Source organism: Acipenser ruthenus, chromosome 41 (genome assembly GCF_902713425.1).
Source record: "Acipenser ruthenus chromosome 41, fAciRut3.2 maternal haplotype, whole genome shotgun sequence".
NCBI lineage: Eukaryota > Metazoa > Chordata > Actinopteri > Acipenseriformes > Acipenseridae > Acipenser > Acipenser ruthenus.
The window spans coordinates 1951090-1971704 of NC_081229.1; the positions used below are offsets into that span (position 1 = coordinate 1951090).

The following is a 20615-nucleotide window of genomic DNA, read 5'->3' on the forward strand; positions in this document are numbered from 1 at the left end:
TATTCATGTATGTAATTTATTTATTTCACTTATTTGTTATTTGAACACACAGAAATCATGTAAGGGGGACGGTACTGTAAGTTTCAATGTGAAATGTTGTTTTGCTTGGTTTAAAAAATATATATATTAAAGTTAAATTGTGCTACCAGAGGAACAGCACGTTAATAAATTTGATGACACTAAAAAAAAAAAAAAAATGTGCAAATTAAAATAAAAAAAAAATCTGAATGGTGATTTTTATATTAAAAAATCTCAAATGTTTAAAATATTGTCTGTGGGCTAAAGCCTCCATCCTTCTTAACTTAATCTGAAGCGCTTGATCCAAACTTTCAATTCCAAGAATGCACCAGCCCAAGACATTAAACATAGAAACAATGTCTTCTTGAGTTTAGTAATTGAGTGTCACAGGACTTGCTGCATTGTTGTCTGGAATTCAGTCTAAACCAACGTGTGTGACACTACAAAGGGTTTATGAGGTCTGTTTCCCTCCCTCCCTCTTTGATTTTATTTTGTGTTTCTCTCTTTCTGTCCCTCTGCCTGTGTGATTAAGACTATCTCTCTCTTCCCTTCCTTGTAGTAGCAGGTTTAGCCGATCAGTGTATTTATCTTTAAAAAAAAACAGAAAACAACAAAAAAAACTGCTTGTTCATTGTATAGTGTCGTTCTTTTAAAAAGTCATTTTTGTAACTGAAAGTGTTTCATTCATCCAAATAAAAAAAAAAAAAAAAAAAAAACTGTACAGATAAAATATTTATTTTTGCTTCTTTGTGTCAGTGATTTTCCGTGGAAATGCAGACCAACAGCGGCACTTGGTGATGGTTCTGTATTATACTGCGCGGCAATGGGTGGTACGAGTACAGGGCAGCTACAATGGGATGAGGCTGGTAGAATGGGACCGCAGTGTGCTAACTACACCCTTCCCCAGTGATCTTCAGTGGCAGTGCAGGCAGGCAGAGTGGCACCATATGGAGGAACGGACGGGTAAAACATGTTTTTATTTGTATTACTTGAAATGATGGAAGAAAACAAACACAGCACTCTCTCTGTGTTAAACATGTTTTATTGTTATTTCAGTATTACAGTAAGAAATATTGCACATGACCAACAAGTTTCGATCAGTCACCGGTACTTGTGTATATATATATATATATATATATATATATATATATATATATATCTGCAAATACATCAGATTTATATATATATATAAAATACAAACAACAAATATCATGAACCCAGGAAGCGAGTTCCAGAACCACCATCCATAACTGTAGAACACTCCGCAGCGCTGAATTCAAAGCGGTACAAATCCCATGACGAGCGTTCCCACTGCAAGTCTTTAATAGAAATACTGAAAGAAACTCAGTAAACTGAATGACAGACATTTTCAACGAGAAGGCTTTCTCAGCGTCACAGAAGTGTCGATCAGGAGTCTTCTTCAATTTGAGTTCTGGTTGAAAGGCTTGTCATTGAATTTATTATTATTTTTTTTTGTATTTCTAAAGTCACAGGAATGATATATATATATATTTTTACACACACATTTTTATGTACTGGATTTCTTTTTTTTTTATATTTATATAAAAGTTCACTATTATAATACCCTAGTAGTTGGCTTCATCTATTAGTATTATTGTGATTATTATTAGTAGTCTTTTTTAGTTTGGCAGCGGGTAAGTAGAATATTTTAATAAAGTGCTAGTGGAGTGTCGCTCAGTCACCTTAAGATCTGTTACAATAATAATAATAATAATAATAATAATAATAATTATTGTGTGGTTTTTTAGGTTTGCCAGGGGTAAGTATAATATTTAAAGGGCTGGGGGTGTAGTTCAGTCTGTTACAACTCTGACAGTCTAGAAATGTAGGGCAAGTGATTCAAATGGAATGAATAAATACAGACGCCAAAAAAAAAAAAACTTGAAATGGTTGCAGGTAACAAATAACAGGCTCTAGGAAGTGATTAATTTTATTTATTTTGTTTTCCAAAAAATCTATAAAATGAAGTTTGATATTTGTGAAAGTGTTCTTGACTGTTCTTCAACAGCCCCGAGCAGTTTCAAGTATCAAACTTGACTTTCATCATAAAAAAAAAAAAAAAAAAAACCTTCCCACCTTCATGCTGAAGTGACTTTAAGAAAATATTTATTAATCTTTTTTTTAAAATGTTGTTTTTTTAATATATATATATATACAGATATTTAGATATATAGTGATATAGCACAGTCAAATCAATACCTTACTGTGTGTGTCTTCAAAATTAATTGTAACAGACATTATTATTATTATTATTACTACTACGCTTTTTATTAATAATAACAATATTCCTTTCTACTTAAGAACACTTTTCATAAAAAAACAAAACACAATTATAATTTTAATGAATATGACATTATTAGCGATGGGTGCAAACTAACAGCCAGATCAGCACAAATTAAACAGAAAAAAATACAGTAAATCCGTATTCAGCACTTTCTTACAAGTGCTCAGCTGGGTCAGTCCAGAGGGCTGTATCCTGCGTACTAACGAGGGTGGAACGAGACACTGCGACAGGGCTCCTTGTGTGTTGCACCATGCAATAAAACAGTCTTTTAAACGATGGACCGTTTTGTTAAAAGACAAATGAAATGATTTTGGGAGAGCGTGCGTTCATAGCAACTAGAAAACAAACCCTGATTCCTGGTGCTCTGCAGCGAGCCGTATTGTGCTTCTGGTCTCGCGTCACGATGCAAACGACAGATTAGGACACAGTGAATCGTTACACCCCTAGTTTAATAACATATATATCCCTCGGTAACACTTCTGAATTACATTTCTTTTTTTTTTTTTTTTTAGAAATTTTAAAACTGTTTGCATGAACTCGATGGAGTTCAAAAGGTTGCCCTGTCAAAACTTAAAAACAAAAATAAAACAATTATGCATTATAAAATAGATACATAGTTAGAAACTTAACATGGTACAATTATACACACAGCGACTGAAGGGGGATTATTATATATATATTATACACACACACAGGGTTACTGCAGTGCTAGCAACTCAGCTGATGGTGTTCATGTACTGAATAATGTCATTTATTGTTAGTCACTGTGTACATTCATTAAAACACGCTCTCTGCAAGCGACAGTCCTGCACCCGCTGTACAGTAAGAATACAAAACAATCCAACATTGAAACAGGGAGCTCGTGTTTGTGTGCAAGTACTTGATCCTTTTCGTTTCAAAAACAACAAAGTGCAACAATTAAAAAAAAACAAAACACAATATTAATCATTATAATACATGGTTTAAAAAAGAAAAACGACTAAAAGTTCTTGTATTAAATGTTTCATTAAAATTGTCCAATTTTTTTTTCCTCCTCTGATGCAATACCGTGGCTGTCAGTCAGTCAGGCAGGCAGTCTGTCCGTCTGTCTGTGGACTGAGTTTGTTTCTTGAATTCTAGTCCATGCAGGACTAGTTCTCCTCCCTCCACACAGTACGCAGACAGAATAACCCATTCCCCAGCTCTTGTGCGTTCCAGCCAATAGCACAAGACACATTTTGCAGCCATTGTTCATCCTAACCAATCAGAATGTGGCTTTAGCCAATGCAGCCAACCAGAGGTGTCCCTTGCGTGAAAATAAAATGTCCTTCCCAGCCAGTGAGGGAGGAGTTCCGATTGTGCAGCAGGTTTACACTCCAGCCAAATCAGGGAAAGAAATTCCTGCGGCCAATCAAGCAGCCGCTTTCTCACTGCTTTCCTCATCAGCCTAATCGAGCTCTACGAGGTCAGGCCACTGTTACAATCCAGCCAATGGCAGGTGAAAGAGGTACATCTCCCCACCCACTTTGTATCCATGTGAGCCAATCGGAGGAAGGATTCAGAGAAGCTGGCGTTTACAGGTTTCCCCCACCTCTCCACACAAACTGAAATGCAAGCTATATATTACACAGCAACAGAATACTCTCAGAATCCCAAAATAAATCCAGAGAGAGAGAGAGAGCGCTATGGTATTAAACAATGACCTGGGTGGTGGTTTTTGCAAACGTGAATAAGAAACACAAAACAGTATTTGTGTTCAATATAACAAAACTTTTGGGAATGAAGGGGTTAAGATCACAAGACAGAAAGACGTCTTCTTGTCTGCTCTCGTACAGGGATCGTTACACAAGCGAGTCTGTGTGCGTGGAGGGGGGGGGGGGGGGGGTTATGAGGTGTCTTTCCTATCCAAGTCAAAAAAGCCGCTTCTCATTCCTTCCTTCTCTTCCTATAATTGGCCTTCATTCCATCTATCCATCCATCACTCTGGTCTCCTTTCCTTCATCTCAACTCCTGGGAGGAGGAGGATGCTGCCCCCTGTGGTTGTTGTGGGGAAGTGCAGCCTGTCTCCCCCTCCCCTCCCTCTCCTCCCCCCCCTCCCCCCTGGGTCTCCCCTGCCTCCTGTGCAGCGTGACTCTCCACGGGCCCCTGTGTCTGTGTTTGGCTGGGGCCGGGGTTGGGGTTGGGGGTGCTGGGTGCGCTCATGTCCTGGGACCCCAGCCCGGCTCCCAGGTTCACCAGCTCCGAGGGGTTGGCTGTCTGCATGATCTTCTGCCGCACCTCCCTGATCTTCAGCTGCAGACACACCTTCGTGGGGAAGATGTCAGAGTAGCGAGCCTGGAAGGCAGCCGTGGCCTGGGCTGAGAGAGAGAGAGGGGGCGGGGGGGGATTAGTGACCTGGCAGAGAAGTCAAAATGGAAGCACGACTATCGAGTGCGACAGACAGACAGACGATTGAATTACATTGCATTTCATTCTCCACTACAAAAATACAACAAAAAAAGCTGAGAGAGACAGAGAAAGAGGCTGGCTGGGTGGAGAGACAGAGAGAGGCTGGCTGGGTGGAGAGACAGAGAGAGGCTGGGTGGAGAGACAGAGAGAGGCTGGCTGGGTGGAGAGAGAGAGAGAGGCTGGCTGGGTGGAGAGAGAGGCTGGCTGGGTGGAGAGAGAGAGAGGCTAGCTGGGTGGAGAGAGAGAGAGAGAGGCTGGCTGGGTGGAGAGACAGAGAGAGGCTGGCTGGGTGGAGAGAGAGAGAGGCTGGGTGGAGAGAGAGAGGCTGGCTGGGTGGAGAGACAGAGAGAGGCTGGGTGGAGAGACAGAGAGAGGCTGGCTGGGTGGAGAGAGAGAGAGAGGCTGGCTGGGTGGAGAGAGAGAGAGGCTGGGTGGAGAGAGAGAGGCTAGCTGGGTGGAGAGAGAGAGAGAGAGGCTGGCTGGGTGGAGAGACAGAGAGAGGCTGGCTGGGTGGAGAGACAGAGAGAGGCTGGCTGGGTGGAGAGACAGAGAGAGGCTGGCTGGGTGGAGAGACAAAGAGGCTGGCTGGGTGGAGAGACAAAGAGAGGCTGGCTGGGTGGAGAGACAAAGAGGCTGGCTGGGTGGAGAGACAAAGAGAGGCTGGCTGGGTGGAGAGAGACAGAGAGAGGCTGGCTGGGTGGAGAGACAGAGAGGCTGGCTGGGTGGAGAGACAGAGAGAGGCTGGCTGGGTGGAGAGACAGAGAGGCTGGCTGGGTGGAGAGAGACAGAGAGGCTGGCTGGGTGGAGAGACAGAGAGGCTGGCTGGGTGGAGAGAGACAGAGAGAGGCTGGCTGGGTGGAGAGAGACAGAGAGAGGCTGGCTGGGTGGAGAGAGACAGAGAGAGGGCTGTACAGTTGTTCACCTGAAGGGAAGAAGCCATGCTCCTGGAACAGCTGCATGACGAGGGCTCTGCGCTGGTCCAGGGTTCGACGCAGGGAGGAGTACGGCACCTTGTCAAACTCCAGCTCCCCCAGGACATCCTCCGAGTCCGTGCCTGAGGGGGAGGGGGGGCAGGGGGTCACTGCTGGCATTGGTGTGTGTCAGTGTGTGCATGTGGGGGGGAGGGGGTGTTTGTGTCTGTGTGTGTGTGTCGGGGGGGGGAGTGGTTACCTGGCCGGTCGAAGGTGAAGATGTCTCCCTCACACTTGGCTGCGCTCTTGGGGGTGCTCGGCTCCGAGCTGCAGCTGGATCTGCGGCGCATCTTCCGCTTAGGAGAGACGGGATCATCTGTGGAAGAGTCCAGATCTGAGTGGAGAGGAGAAGAGATTTAAAACAATTACTATTTCCTCACTCACTCTCACACACACACACACACACACAAACTTTTACTGGTGGAGTTCTAGCTGTGTCACACACACACACACACACGCACACACACACTCTCCCCCTCACCGGTGGAGTTCTTGCGTTTCTTGCGGTAGCTGCCCAGGATGGCTCGAGGAGAGGTGGCGAGAGACTGTAGGGTGGGGGAGGGGAGCACCTCCTCTGGCTTGAACTCGGGGAGCTCGGCAAAGCGCTCCTCGAAATACACGTCCGACAGGACCCTGCGGGGGGAGTGTCTTAATCATGCTCAAATTCAAATCAACGTTAGACATGACACAACCATTTACAAACACAGACGTGACTGTACAGATTACACAGCAACAGCACAAAGTGCAGCATCTCTACCTCCCTCCTCTCTATCCTTTTATCTCCCCTTCTCTAACCCCTCCATCCCTCTCTCCCCACTCACTTGTCCACAGAGTCGAATGTCTTCTTGAGGGGTGGTGGCCTCACTTTCACCTTCTTAGCAGGAGGTGGGTCACTCAGGGGGGGCAGCTTGGGGGTCTCTGCCCCCCCCACTACGGAGACAGAGGCGGAAGAAGAGGAGGAGGAGGAGGAGGAGGGGCAGGGAGAGGAGGGAGGGGCTGCCTCAGGAACAGGGCCTCTCCATACACCCTACAGGGAGGATGGGAATGACAATAATGATTAAATGCAATTTAAATAGGGATTCTTCAGATCATCCACGTTTTCTAAACATACAATCTCTTTCTGTCAGTACCCTGTTATTTTCGTTGGTAAGCATGGTGGCAAACAGCTGCTGTGTCAATCACATTACACATTCATGTTTGCACAGCTCTGTGCTCCCAAACTCCGCTTCAGAGCCCTCAGTTAAAAGCCTGGATTTTTTAAACTATTTATTTTCATTTGTATTAGTATTTAGCATTTAATAAGATATAAAGCAACAAGTTGACCATTCCCTTAACCTAACGGAAACCACGGCTCTAAACACTGGCACACAAACCATATCCTAGTGTTCAAATTGGTTCTGTATCCCTTAAAGTACCTGCCCCCTCACCTGCTGCTGTGTCGCCCCCTCTTTGCCCCGGCAGGTTCCGCTTATTGCCCCTGCAGAGCTCCCAGCAGCCTCTATCTGCCCCTCGGGGCCGGTGCTGTTGCCCTGCTCCTCTCTCTCCCCAGCAGGATCCCACTCCTTGTGCAGTTTGGGGGGGTACCTGTCCTGGTTTTGTGGCTCCCCTCCACTATCAGGGGGGCTGGCAGCAGCAGCAGCGACCCCCCCTCGAGACGACCCCCCCCCTCCGCTCTCCAGGCTGCCCACGGGGATGGAGGCCAACGTGGCTTTCACTCTCTGGGGGGGCCTGGGGGATGAGGACACGCCCCCTGAACAGAGAGGAGAAGAAACATATATTAATACATTATTATTATTATTATTATTATTATTACTACAAAAATATTATTATGGTTTTTCAAAAAAGCATAAAGTATCCTATGATATATCTAATGTATATTATAAACACCTCCTGGTGCAATTCTGTTTGGACCAGATTGGATTTGGCATTTAATATACTTTACCAGACCTCTCTGTGCTTTACAATGCTTCCCTATGCGTTACCAGACCTCTCTGTGCTTTACAATGCTTCCCTATGCTTTACCAGACCTCTCTGTGCTTTGCAATGCTTCCCTATGCTTTACCAGACCTCTCTGTGCTTTACAATGCTTCCCTATGCTTTACCAGACCTCTCTGTGCTATATAATGCTTACCGGACGGAGTGCGTGTGATAGCAGTCCAGTCCATACCTGTCAGTGTCAGGGTGTTGCTGCTTGACAGTCCTGCTTGCTGTAGCTGCTGTAGTGACACTGCAGAGCCACTAGAGGTCCCCAGAGGAGCAGTGCAGTTGGCTGGCTTGTGCGTCTGCGTCTGTGTGTGCATCTGCGCAGCTTTCGGCAGGATCTGTGCCTGTGAGTGCGGCGCAGGGGAGGACACCCTGTAGACCACGTTCTGCGGCAGCGTCACCATGGGAACCACACCCCCTGCCCCCCCCGCCCCAGGAGAGGGGTAGATAGCCGTCAGCACCTGCCCCGCCACACCGGGACCGTGAGGATGGGGGGGCAACTGGGGGCAGCTGGGAGACTGGCCTGGGGCAAGGACAGGGGTCTGACCTGGAGAGAAAATGTTTACGTATATAAATCAAAAGAATGCAGTTTGTTTGGCACCAATACGAAGAATGATTGCAAACAACCTGAAAGTACAGGGAACATGCAGGGAGCACCGATAAACAAGAAGAAGAGAGACGCAGGGAGCACCGATAAACAACAAGAAGAGAGACGCAGCGCTGATAAACAACAAGAAGAGAGACGCAGCGCTGATAAACAACAAGAAGAGAGACGCAGCGCTGATAAACAACAAGAAGAGAGACGCAGGGAGCACCGATAAACAACAAGAAGAGAGACGCAGGGAGCACCGATAAACAACAAGAAGAGAGACGCAGCGCCGATAAACAACAAGAAGAGAGACGCGGGGAGCGCCGATAAACAACAAGAAGAGAGACGCGGGGAGCGCCGATAAACAAGAAGAGAGACGCGGGGAGCGCCGATAAACAACAAGAGAGACGCGGGGAGCGCCGATAAACAACAAGAAGAGAGACGCGGGGAGCGCCGATAAACAACAAGAAGAGAGACGCGGGGAGCGCCGATAAACAACAAGAAGAGAGACGCGGGGAGCGCCGATAAACAACAAGAAGAGAGACGCGGGGAGCGCCGATAAACAACAAGAAGAGAGACGCGGGGAGCGCCGATAAACAACAAGAAGAGAGACGCGGGGAGCGCCGATAAACAACAAGAAGAGAGACGCGGGGAGCGCCGATAAACAACAAGAAGAGAGACGCGGGGAGCGCCGATAAACAACAAGAAGAGAGACGCGGGGAGCGCCGATAAACAACAAGAAGAGAGACGCGGGGAGCGCCGATAAACAACAAGAAGAGAGACGCGGGGAGCGCCGATAAACAACAAGGCAGATGCAGGTGGAGTTTCTTGGAGCTGCTGCTCGTGTCAGTGCTGTGCACAGGTCTTGCAGTCTTACCTGCAAGGAGAGGCTGTACCACAGTCTGTCCAGAAGGGGCAATGGCAGCAGTGAAGCCCAGAGCTCCCAGGGGGGAGGAGACATAGGCGGGGCCGGGGGAGGGGCCAGGCTGGGGGGAGGAGCTTGTCATCGACTGCACGTAGGCGATCCTGAGGGAGAAAGATTAATCGGTTGGATGATCGGCATGGATTTTATTTTGCGATACTCGATTAAACATTCAAATGGTTTCCCCCCCCCACCTGGTGTTTTTCTTTACCTTGTGGCAGTGGAGGGCAGGAGATTCTTCTGGGGCTGGGAGGAGCCTGGTGACATTACTGCGGCGGTCGTCATGGAGACGGGGAAGGGGCTCCCAGCATGTATTGCTCCTGCGGGGGCCAGCTGCGACTGAACAACCGGCACTTGTGCGATCTGAATGATCTGAAAGCAAAACACACAACCAGAGAAGAGATGAACAACACAACAATACACAACCAGAAATCAACAACCTCACTACAAAACTCACACTCCGTCTCACTCACCTTGCTGGCTGGCTGTGCTCCATTCTGGATCGGCACAGAGATGGACGGAGCCACGAGGGGGAGGGGCTGTGGCTGGGCAGGGCGCATGGTTGGCATTGGAACCAGCATCTTGCCCTGGGCCTGGAGTATCGAGCCAGAGAGACAGGGCTGGTGCAGAACTGGGGAGATGGGCTGAGCTGAGAGAGAGAGAGACCGGGCGTTACAGTGGAAAAAGGCATCTGCCAAATAAAGAAATAATAACAACAACAACAACAACAACAACAACAACAACAGACTAAGCCGGCAGAGAGAGAATTCAAGCACCGCCCCGCCCCCTTAATCCTCCCTCTCCCTCCCCACTCTCCCACTTCCAATTCCCCTCCTGCCTCCCCTTCCAGTGCCTCTCTCTCCCTTTCAGTGTGAATCTCACCTCTGCTCCCTGGCGAGTTGCAGGCTGCAGGATTCTGCTGCTGTGGGGGCGTGGCTCCCATCACCACGCCAACCGCCTTCCCATTGGCTGCCTGGCCAGGCCCCGGGGGTTGGGCTGGCAGGGTGAAGTGGATGCTGGCTGACTGCTGCTGCTGCTGCTGCTGGGGGGGGTGGTGGTGGGCGGGGAGGAGCTGCTGGGAGGGGTGGGGCAAGCCAGCCTTACCGGCCCCTCCCATGGCAACCGCCCCTGGGGACAGGGTGGGCAGGATGTACTGCACCTGCGTTACCCCTTTAGGGCCACAGGAGGGCGCCGCCGCGGACAAAAACTGAGCCGGGGACTGGATGAGACCCAGACTGCTGCCTTTACCAGCGGCCAGCCCTGTGCCATTATTAACAGCAGAGCCGGAGCCAGCACTGTGGTAACTCTGAGGCTGCTGATGGGGAGCGATGAGATGCACAGCAGTGCCCTGGGGGGGTCCCCCGAAACCGTGCTGGGGGGCCCCAATACCTCCCACCACCAGATTGGTCAGCACGCCCCCTCCCCCGGCCATGGGGAATGCAGCATGAGGAGAAGAGGAGGATGACGAAGGAGAGGAGGAGGTAGAGAAGGAGAAGGGAGGGGTTGATGAGGTGTACCTGGGCAGTAGCCCCGCAGAGGGGGGGCCGATCACAATCTGCTGTGTGGGCTGCGCGGCCCCCAGTACCGCTGGCGGTCTCTTCTCTGCGTACAGGACAGATACGGCCCCTCCGCCTGGCGCCCCCTGCTGATTGTAGACCCTCCCCGACACCTGCAGCTCGGCCGGGGGGGAGGGCTGGGCGGCCGGCTTGCTGGCGATGGGGACGGGGGTGCTGCTCACGGGCTTCACAACGCTGGTTACCACCGTGGAGGCCATCCTGACAGAGAGGCAGTGCTGCTGGGAGAGCGGCAGGGCAGGGAGAGGGTTTGGGGAGTAAACACGCCCCACCCCTACCCCTAAACCCCCTCCTAACCCCCCTACTCCTCCGGAGGACTGGGGGAAAACCAGTGCGGGCAGCACACTCACTGTGCTGGCAATGACTGACTGGGGCTGGGACTGGGAGTAGGAGTGGGGCTGGGAGGAAGGGCTGGGGGAGGGGGAAGTTGTCAAGCTGTTGGGTGTGTGAGCGGAGGAGGGGTAGGAGGGCTCCTCCGAGGACATCTCCCTGTGCTGCTGCTGCTGCTGCTGCTGCTGCTGATCCCCTCTCTTCCTCTTGAGCCCATCGCCACTGTTGCTGCTGCTATTATTATTATTATTATTATTATTATTATAGTTGTTGGTAGTATTGCTGCTGCTGCTGCTCGGGTGTTTGCCTGTTGCTGTCGATGATGTTGAAGTGGGTTGCCCTCCTCCTGTCGATTTACACACTCCCCCCATTCCAGACTGGTAACTGGTAAAGGAGGTGCGGTGGGACTGGGAGGTCGACTGGGAGCTGTTGCTGGGAGCGCTGTGGTGCTGGTGTTGCTGGGAGATGGGACTGGAAGGCTGTGGGAGGTTCCGATTCCTGTGCTGCTGCTGTTGTTGCTGGGAGGATGTAATTTCTCCACGCACAGGAAGTGGCTGTTTGCTGTTGTTGGTGTTGTTTTCGGGCTTGGAGTGAGAGTGGGAGTGTGAGAAGGGGTGAGCAAGGGAGTGAGAGTGAGGGGAGGAGCGGATCACCGGGGCAAACACTCTCTGTGAAGAGAAGAGGGAATATTGTAAACATCAATTCACATAATTTAACTGTTAGCTTCAAAATAAATGAAGCTGTGAGACAGACAGGTAGACACGCGCTCCCAGACAGACAGACAGGTAGACACGCGCTCCCACAGACAGACAGGTAGACACGCGCTCCCACAGACAGACAGGTAGACACGCGCTCCCACAGACAGACAGACAGGTAGACACGCGCTCCCACAGACAGACAGGTAGACACGCGCTCCCACAGACAGACAGGTAGACACGCGCTCCCACAGACAGACAGGTAGACACGCGCTCCCAGACAGACAGACAGGTAGACACGCGCTCCCACAGACAGACAGGTAGACACGCGCTCCCACAGACAGACAGGTAGACACGCGCTCCCACAGACAGACAGGTAGACACGCGCTCCCACAGACAGACAGGTAGACACGCGCTCCCACAGACAGACTTACAAAGGCAGAGACACAGACTCAGTGAAACACACAGAGGCACAGAGACAGATACAAACTCACACACACACACAGAGGCAGACACAGATACAAAGAGGCAGAGACAGACACACACACAGAGCCCCTGACTCGCTCACACTCACCTTGTGCTCCCCCTCTTCCCCCTCGCTCTCGCTGTCCGTCACTCTCTCTTTACACTTGAGATCGATGGTGCCGGCCGGGTAGGAGTCCTCTGAAACAGAGACACACTCAGAGACTCACCCTGACTCACTCCGAGACTCACCCCGACGCACTCACAGACTCACCCCGACGCACTCACACAGACACCCTCACACACGCCTCTCCCTCACCGATGACATCATCGTCCCCCTCCTCCTCACAGATCACCATCCTCTCCTCGTCGCTGGTCATCTCCTCGCTGGCAGCGCGCTGGGAGCGCGAGAACGAGCGCCGCGGGGCCGAGAACTTCATACCGGAGTACTGAGAGCCAGAGACACACATCTACACAAAAAGGAGAGAGGAAGTGTGAGAGAGAGAGAGAGAGGAGACACATCTACACAGAGAGGAGAGAGGAAGTGTGAGAGAGAGAGAGAGAGGAGACACATCTACACAGAGAGGAGAGAGGAAGTGTGAGAGAGAGAGGAGACACATCTACACAGAGAGAGGAAGTGTGTGAGAGGAGACACATCTACAGAGAAAGGGAGAGAGGTGTACCTGTGCCAGCTCTGTCAGTGCCTGCGTGTTCCTCTCTCCTCTCTCCAGGCTGTGCACTCCACTGTGTGAGAATGCTCGGGGGCGTGTCAGCTGGGTCTGAGGCCCCTCCCCTGCCTGTCGCTCAGCCACGCCCACTCCACTGGGCCCTGCCTTCAGCTCCGCCCCCAGGGCGGCAGCCTGGGAAACAGCCAGGGGCTCTGAGAGAGGAAGAGAGGGGGAAGGAAAGTGAGGTTATTATTTTTTTTTCATGGAAACTCCTGCCTCACTAACTTACTGTCAGATATGCTAATCCCTCCCCTTCCATGTCTCATCTCCTCCCACTCCTCCCCTTCTCTACTCTCCCTCCTGCCCTCCTCTGTCACCTCCAGTCTCTGACATGCTCCTCTCTCTCATCTCTTTGGGCACCCCCCCGGCTCCACTCAGCGCTATCTTCACATCAGAGCTCGATTTCTTGCGGTCCTTGTTGCACCACTTCCAGTCAGGGTGTGCCTTGAAGTGAGCCTCCTTCACCTGCAGGGGGCAGCAAAGCAACGTGGCTCAGCACTCAACACCACTGCCATTGCTGGGTTTAACTGTTTCAGGTGTGTGCGTGCATGTACAGTGTTCCGTCTCAGGCGAGCGTGTTCCCTGTCTCAGGCGAGCGTGTTCCCTGTCTCAGGCGAGCGTGTTCCCTGTCTCAGGCGAGCGTGTTCCCTGTCTCAGGCGAGCGTGTTTCTGGTCTCAGGCGAGCGTGTTTCTGGTCTCAGGCGAGCGTGTTTCTGGTCTCAGGCGAGCGTGTTTCTGGTCTCAGGCGAGCGTGTTTCTGGTCTCAGGCGAGCGTGTTTATGGTCTCAGGCGAGCGTGTTTCTGGTCTCAGGCGAGCGTGTTCCCTGTCTCAGGCGAGCGTGTTTCTGGTCTCAGGCGAGCGTGTTTCTGGTCTCAGGCGAGCGTGTTTCTGGTCTCAGGCGAGCGTGTTTCTGGTCTCAGGCGAGCGTGTTTCTGGTCTCAGGCGAGCGTGTTTCTGGTCTCAGGCGAGCGTGTTTCTGGTCTCAGGCGAGCGTGTTTCTGGTCTCAGGCGAGCGTGTTTCTGGTCTCAGGCGAGCGTGTTTCTGGTCTCAGGCGAGCGTGTTTCTGGTCTCAGGCGAGCGTGTTTCTGGTCTCAGGCGAGCGTGTTTCTGGTCTCGGGCGAGCGTGTTTCTGGTCTCGGGCGAGCGTGTTTCTGGTCTCAGGCGAGCGTGTTTCTGGTCTCAGGCGAGCGTGTTTCTGGTCTCAGGCGAGCGTGTTTCTGGTCTCAGGCGAGCGTGTTTCTGGTCTCAGGCGAGCGTGTTTCTGGTCTCAGGCGAGCGTGTTTCTGGTCTCAGGCGAGCGTGTTTCTGGTCTCGGGCGAGCGTGTTTCTGGTCTCGGGCGAGCGTGTTTCTGGTCTCAGGCGAGCGTGTTTCTGGTCTCAGGCGAGCGTGTTTCTGGTCTCAGGCGAGCGTGTTTCTGGTCTCAGGCGAGTGTGTTTCTGGTCTCAGGCGAGTGTGTTTCTGGTTACCTGGAAGGCGAGGTCGTGGTATTTCTGCTTCTCCTTGGGCCCCAGTGCGTACCACCACTCCCCCAAGATCTTGCTGACGGTGCGGTTGTCCTGGTTGGGGTGTCGTTGGTGCACCAGGGCGCGGTGCCGCTTGCTGAAGATCATGAAGGCGTTCATCGGCCGCCGGATGTGATCCTTCTCCCTCTGAGAGTGACATGAGAGGGAGTGAGAGGAGGGCGGGGAGAACAAAAAAAGCAAAATCCACACACAAGCACTCTCCCTTCCTCCTGGCCCTCCCCTCCCCTCCCCTCCTCCCCCTTCCTCCTCTCCTCTCCCTGTCCTCCCCTCACCTTGCCCGGGCTCCTGCCATCCTTGTCGCAGTCCCTGTCCTTGGGCAGGGCGCTGAGGGACTGGGTCCTCCTCTTCACCGGGGGCACAGACAGGGGCATCTCAGGGATAACGCTGGAGAAGAACCTGACAGCAAGAACAGAGACAGGAAGAAACAAAACAAATCAACCGATAACTCACTCTGTGTGTGTGTGTGTATGTGTGTGTATGCATCAGTGTCTATGTATTTCAATGTGTATAGATCAGTGTCTATGTATTTCAATGTGTATAGCTCAGTGTTTATGTATTTCAATGTGTATAGCTCAGTGTCTGTGTATTTCAATGTGTATAGATCAGTGTCTATGTATTTCAATGTGTATGCATCAGTGTCTATGTATTTCAATGTGTATAGCTCAGTGTCTGTGTATTTCAATGTGTATAGCTCAGTGTCTATGTATTTCAATGTGTATAGCTCAGTGTTTATATATTTCAATGTGTATAGATCAGTGTATGTATTTCAATGTGTATAGATCAGTGTTTATGTATTTCAATGTGTATATACTCACGGGTCGTCTGCATCGCTCTCCGTCTCACTGTCCCCCCCTGCTGCCCCCCCATCTCTGGCAGGGGGGGTCTGCTGCTCTCGAGGTGGGGCCTCGCTGGGGCTCGGACTGGGAGGGGGGCGCTTCTCTGGGTCCCCTCCCAGACTGGGAGCAGTGGTAGTGCTGGGCTCCGGCACTGGGACCACACAGGATTGGGGAGGATCTGAAACACAGAGAGAGAGGAAGGAGAGAAAGGGGGTTATTTACAAAGGAACATTTTATACCATATATATTTTCCGAATATTACATTTCTTTACTGATTTTAATGTCCTATATTAGGCGTGTTCTGTAGGATCACTCACCTTTATTCTGATTGGGTGGGGGAGGGTGATTGACAACCTGCTGCCCCTCTGAGGACTGGACGGAGGATTCCGATTGGCTGGGAGCCAGGAAGGGGACCAATGAGTGCCAATGAAAGACCGGGACCGAGCGCGGCTCGACATTGGTCCAAACTGCAGAGAAACAGAATTTAAAAAAACACACACAGGTCACAAACACACACGGAGGAAGAGAGGGTCACTTAAAGGTAGTATGTGCATCTCTCATTATAAGAGGTGTCATCTTGTGCACTCTGTCTGCTTCACTCGGTCTCTTCTAGTGTCAATAACACTGATGAAGGCACTGGAGCCCAAACGCTGGTCTGCGTGACTCAGTCTCTTACTGCTTATGTCTGCTTAAATCAGCCAGTTGTGTCAGCGCACAATATTAGTTCCCTTTTCACAGCAAGGGAACTGGGAACTGATAGAAATAAAACTCAACACATGGTTTCAGAACCAAATTAATACTGAATCTCCTTATACATGAGATACAGCAGACCGTGATATTGATGCGATCCAGCCCTCTGAAATGTCTTTATAATATACAGCACTAGACCCTGATATTGATGAGATACAGCCCTCTGAAATGTCTTTATAATATATAGCACTAGACCCTGATATTGATGCGATACAGCCCTCTGAAATGTCTTTATAATATACAGCACTAGACCCTGATATTGATGCGATACAGCCCTCTGAAATGTCTTTATAATATATAGCACTAGACCCTGATATTGATGCGATACAGCCCTCTGAAATGTCTTTATAATATACAGCACTAGACCCTGATATTGATGCGATACAGCCCTCTGAAATGTCTTTATAATATATAGCACTAGACCCTGATATTGATGCGATCCAGCCCTCTGAAATGTCTTTATAATATATAGCACTAGACCCTGATATTGATGCGATACAGCCCTCTGTAGCAGATCGAAATGACATCACATTAAGATGAGCTTTTTTAGTTTCATTATTATTCCTAAACCTAGCCCAGCGTGCTGTGTGTGAGACACAAGCTGATTTTCACCCACTCTAGATCAGAGTGGCCAGTAAGCCCACTTGTAGACAGGCATTCTGCAGTGGATACCTGCTTCTGTTGTACAGCACCCGACACTACATATATTTCTGCAGACTTGCTTAACTTATCTTGAGTTGTGACAGAATATTATTCAGCAAAATGAGAAGGAACTTGTTAAGACTTATAAATTACACAATTCAGCTCAGCGGATAGACAGGATGCTCCCTCCCTCACCCCCCTAAGAGAAAGGGGGCTCCCTCCAGTCCAGGGCAGGCTTGAGGCACGGAGACTGAACTGCTCCCTCCCTCCCTCAATCATCCCCCTAAGAGAAAGGGTGCTCCCTCCAGTCCAGGGCAGGCTTGAGGTACAGAGACTGAACTGCTCCCTCCCTCCCTCAATCATCCCCCTAAGAGAAAGGGGGCTCCCTCCAGTCCAGGGCAGGCTTGAGGTACAGAGACTGAACTGCTCCCTCCCTCCCTCAATCATCCCCCTAAGAGAAAGGGTGCTCCCTCCAGTCCAGGGCAGGCTTGAGGTACAGAGACTGAACTGCTCCCTCCCTCCCTCACCCCCCCTAAGAGAAAGGGTGCTCCCTCCAGTCCAGGGCAGGCTTGAGGTACAGAGACTGAACTGCTCCCTCCCTCCCTCAATCATCCCCCTAAGAGAAAGGGTGCTCCCTCTAGTCCAGGGCAGGCTTGAGGTACAGAGACTGAACTGCTCCCTCCCTCCCTCAATCATCCCCCTAAGAGAAAGGGGGCTCCCTCCAGTCCAGGGCAGGCTTGAGGTACAGAGACTGAACTGCTCCCTCCCTCCCTCAATCATCCCCCTAAGAGAAAGGGTGCTCCCTCTAGTCCAGGGCAGGCTTGAGGTACAGAGACTGAACTGCTCCCTCCCTCCCTCAATCATCCCCCTAAGAGAAAGGGTGCTCCCTCCAGTCCAGGGCAGGCTTGAGGCACAGAGACTGAACTGCTCCCTCCCTCCCTCACCCCCCTAAGAGAAAGGGTGCTCCCTCCAGTCCAGGGCAGGCTTGAGGCACAGAGACTGAACTGCTCCCTCCCTCCCTCCCTCACCCCCCTAAGAGAAAGGGTGCTCCCTCCAGTCCAGGGCAGGCTTGAGGCACGAAGACTGAATTCTCTGTAACAGTTCTACGTACCGAACACAATTTATCACAGAATAAGAATACTATTAAAAACAATAATACGTACCAAACATGCTGAGACCTTGACGTAGACACGGCGGCGTTTCCGATGAAAACATGGTTTTGTAGAGACGTTTCCGTTGTATTTATTTAAACAATACTGTAATTGATAAGGCGCTGATTCACAGAGAATTACATCTGTGTCTTGGTGTTATAATATTTCGGTTTTGAATTGTTTTTGAATGTATTCAATGATGATAACTGACACAAGGAGGCGTATGTTTTCATATGTAAAGTGCTGTCACGAGCCGTGTTCATTTATCCTTTTATTTTATAAATAAAACCAATAATAATAATGATGATGATTCTCCAAAGCGCGCATCCATCTTCTTGTGATAATAAATATATGAATGAGAAGTCCAGTCTTGTTTTTTTTTTTGGTTTTCTTCCGTGTTGTTGTTATGTAGATAAGAATGAATGGACAATAGCTGAGCCTATTACAGACTGAGCCACTGATTACCACAGTAAATACCCAAACACTGGAATATTAAAGCTTCGATGTTTGTCCAGAAATGGGTTGTTTTTCCTTTGTATCCGTGTCCATGTTCGTTTTCCCTCCCCGTTTTGCTGTGTTGTTATTATTTGAGGTAGAGTCGAGTGCGGTCTGGAAAGGGTTAAGTAGGCCTGACTCTCATCCTTGGCCTCGCCTAAATCGCAAAGGGGCGGATGTACGTAACTCGAATGCACATTAATATCGGTATTTAAACCGCTCAGGCGACTCAGCAGTCGTAATAGTAAATAATAATAATAAAAAATTAAAAATCACCGACACCGTAAGTAAACAACGTGTTCTTTTACGCGCTCCCACACTAACTCAAAGAGAAACAGAAACGATATTCACAGCGATAACGAAGCCTTGCGATGCCCGTCGGTAACATTCACACACAAAACCACCACTGCTCACAAGTTTCATTTACCCTTCAATGTCTAAATCAAGACGTACCACCTCGACTACAGAGCAAGCAATCGCATCACAATTCACATAGAAACATCTAGTAAACAAAACCAAACAAGCAACACGGAATTAACAGCCTGGAGAAATCGAACAAACCCAACACTGTTTGTACTTGTGAGTGAGCGTGTGTTCACAGATACACAACAAGTACAGTATATATATATATATAACCGACACGCACTGTGCCACGCTTTGTTTTGGGGATTCTCCGATTATCACAGCAGGGTGTGTTACCCTTCACTGCTTTAACGTTTATGCGACACCAAAATGCGATTTTCAATTGCAATAACCAAACAGCAAAACTATTACACAGACAACTCAAAACACGGCTTGGATTCGGGGTTTGTTTGTTTACACTGACGATGCTAACAGTACTGATCAACCGACCTCCCAATCCTTATAACCAACTGCTAAACACTTTCCCGAAAGTAACCTCTATACAAGCAGGCTGTAACTTCACACAAGGCAGCTCCCCAGCCTGGAACCTGCAATTCCAATCACCGATCACCAATCAATAACACAGCGAGCACAGCTCAATCACCGATCACCAATCAATAACACAGCGAACACAGCTCAATCACACACACACCAATCAATCAATAACACAGCGAACACAGCTCAATCACACACACACCAATCAATAACACAGCGAACACAGCTCAATCACCGATCACCAATCAATAGCACAGCGAGCACAGCTCAATCACACACACACACACACACACACACCTCGTAATAAAGTCAACAAACCGTCTCTCCTTAATGTTGTTTTTAAACAACAAAGTACTTTCCTCAAAAGAAAGTCTCTAAATAAAAACCTCGAATAATAATAATAATAATAATAATAATAATAATAATCAATGACACGGCAAGTATTATTATTAATCACAGTTCAACCGTAACAATACTGGCCTTCTTCAAAGCGTTACAAAGTCAATACAAACACAACGACCGTGTACATTACATATTACAAGTCGTAAACAACATGAAGAAACTTAAACCAATCGCCAATGCTTTACCGTATTTACCAGTAGTAGACACAACCTCAATGGACTACAGTATCATCGATACGCGTATTACCGTATTAACATACTGTGAATCACCTCAGATACCCCCGTACTATACTACAGGACAACACAAACATCGCATCAATTTCAACAGAACACTGCCCCTGTGCTCGCTAAGCTAAACTCACAGGTTTAGTCTGGAATGACCTAGCATACATTATCATGGGTAATAATAACACGCACTATATTAGAAAACTCGAGCTACCCCACTAAGCTCTCCAGAAATTGAGAAGTCCAATTGGGTTTCAAAGATCCTGCACACTAATAACAACAGTAATGACGTGAACTGGTTAATGATATTCTGTCACGGGTGTTGCCCGATCCCTATAGAAGTAGGTGTTTTTGACTGTAAGTTGTGCAGTGTATTTGTGTTCCCGTATCTCTCCTCTCTCTCTTATATTACTGCGTCTCTTGTGTTAATGTTGTGTAAGCAGTTTCACTTGCACGCAATGAATGGTGGTGCTGTTGTTATTCTGAGCCGCTCGTAGTAAAGCGCAATGCTGGCGTTGAGTGAAGTCGAGAGTCCTCCTTCTTCAATCAAACACGCATCTTTCTCGACTTCATCCGGTGTGGCGATATACATAAAAAAAAACACAACAAAACAAAACGGGGAAGCGAAATCGGTGGTAAAGCACCGAGCGCGCACTTCACATGTGTTTGAAATGAAGTGCGTGTTGCT

The 20615-nt window shown here is 49.3% G+C and overlaps 1 protein-coding gene across 3 annotated transcripts in view; it reads right to left on the reverse strand.

Moving 5' to 3' along the window:
- Positions 1-1956: 1956 nt before the first annotated feature.
- LOC117434006 (protein capicua homolog) overlaps positions 1957-20615 on the reverse strand; it is a 38674-nt gene continuing 20015 nt past the window's right edge. Inside the window, exons 3-21 of one of the 3 annotated variants that reach the window (XM_059011090.1) lie at positions 15684-15833; positions 15346-15544; positions 14803-14926; positions 14474-14656; positions 13322-13469; positions 12960-13156; positions 12596-12746; positions 12389-12477; positions 10098-11787; positions 9689-9864; positions 9427-9587; positions 9171-9319; positions 7853-8251; positions 7149-7471; positions 6543-6748; positions 6203-6354; positions 5921-6055; positions 5673-5804; positions 1957-4659 (exon numbers count right to left, since the gene is read on the reverse strand). In XM_059011090.1, the coding sequence (XP_058867073.1) occupies positions 4301-4659; positions 5673-5804; positions 5921-6055; positions 6203-6354; positions 6543-6748; positions 7149-7471; positions 7853-8251; positions 9171-9319; positions 9427-9587; positions 9689-9864; positions 10098-11787; positions 12389-12477; positions 12596-12746; positions 12960-13156; positions 13322-13469; positions 14474-14656; positions 14803-14926; positions 15346-15544; positions 15684-15833 (5123 nt within the window). In that variant the 3' untranslated portion in view covers positions 1957-4300. Of the gene's footprint in view, positions 4660-5181; positions 5805-5920; positions 6056-6202; positions 6355-6542; positions 6749-7148; positions 7472-7852; positions 8252-9170; positions 9320-9426; positions 9588-9688; positions 9865-10097; positions 11788-12388; positions 12478-12595; positions 12747-12959; positions 13157-13321; positions 13470-14473; positions 14657-14802; positions 14927-15345; positions 15545-15683; positions 15834-20615 lie in introns of those variants that run through there. The other 2 variants (XM_059011088.1, XM_059011089.1) reach the window with 2 other exon arrangements.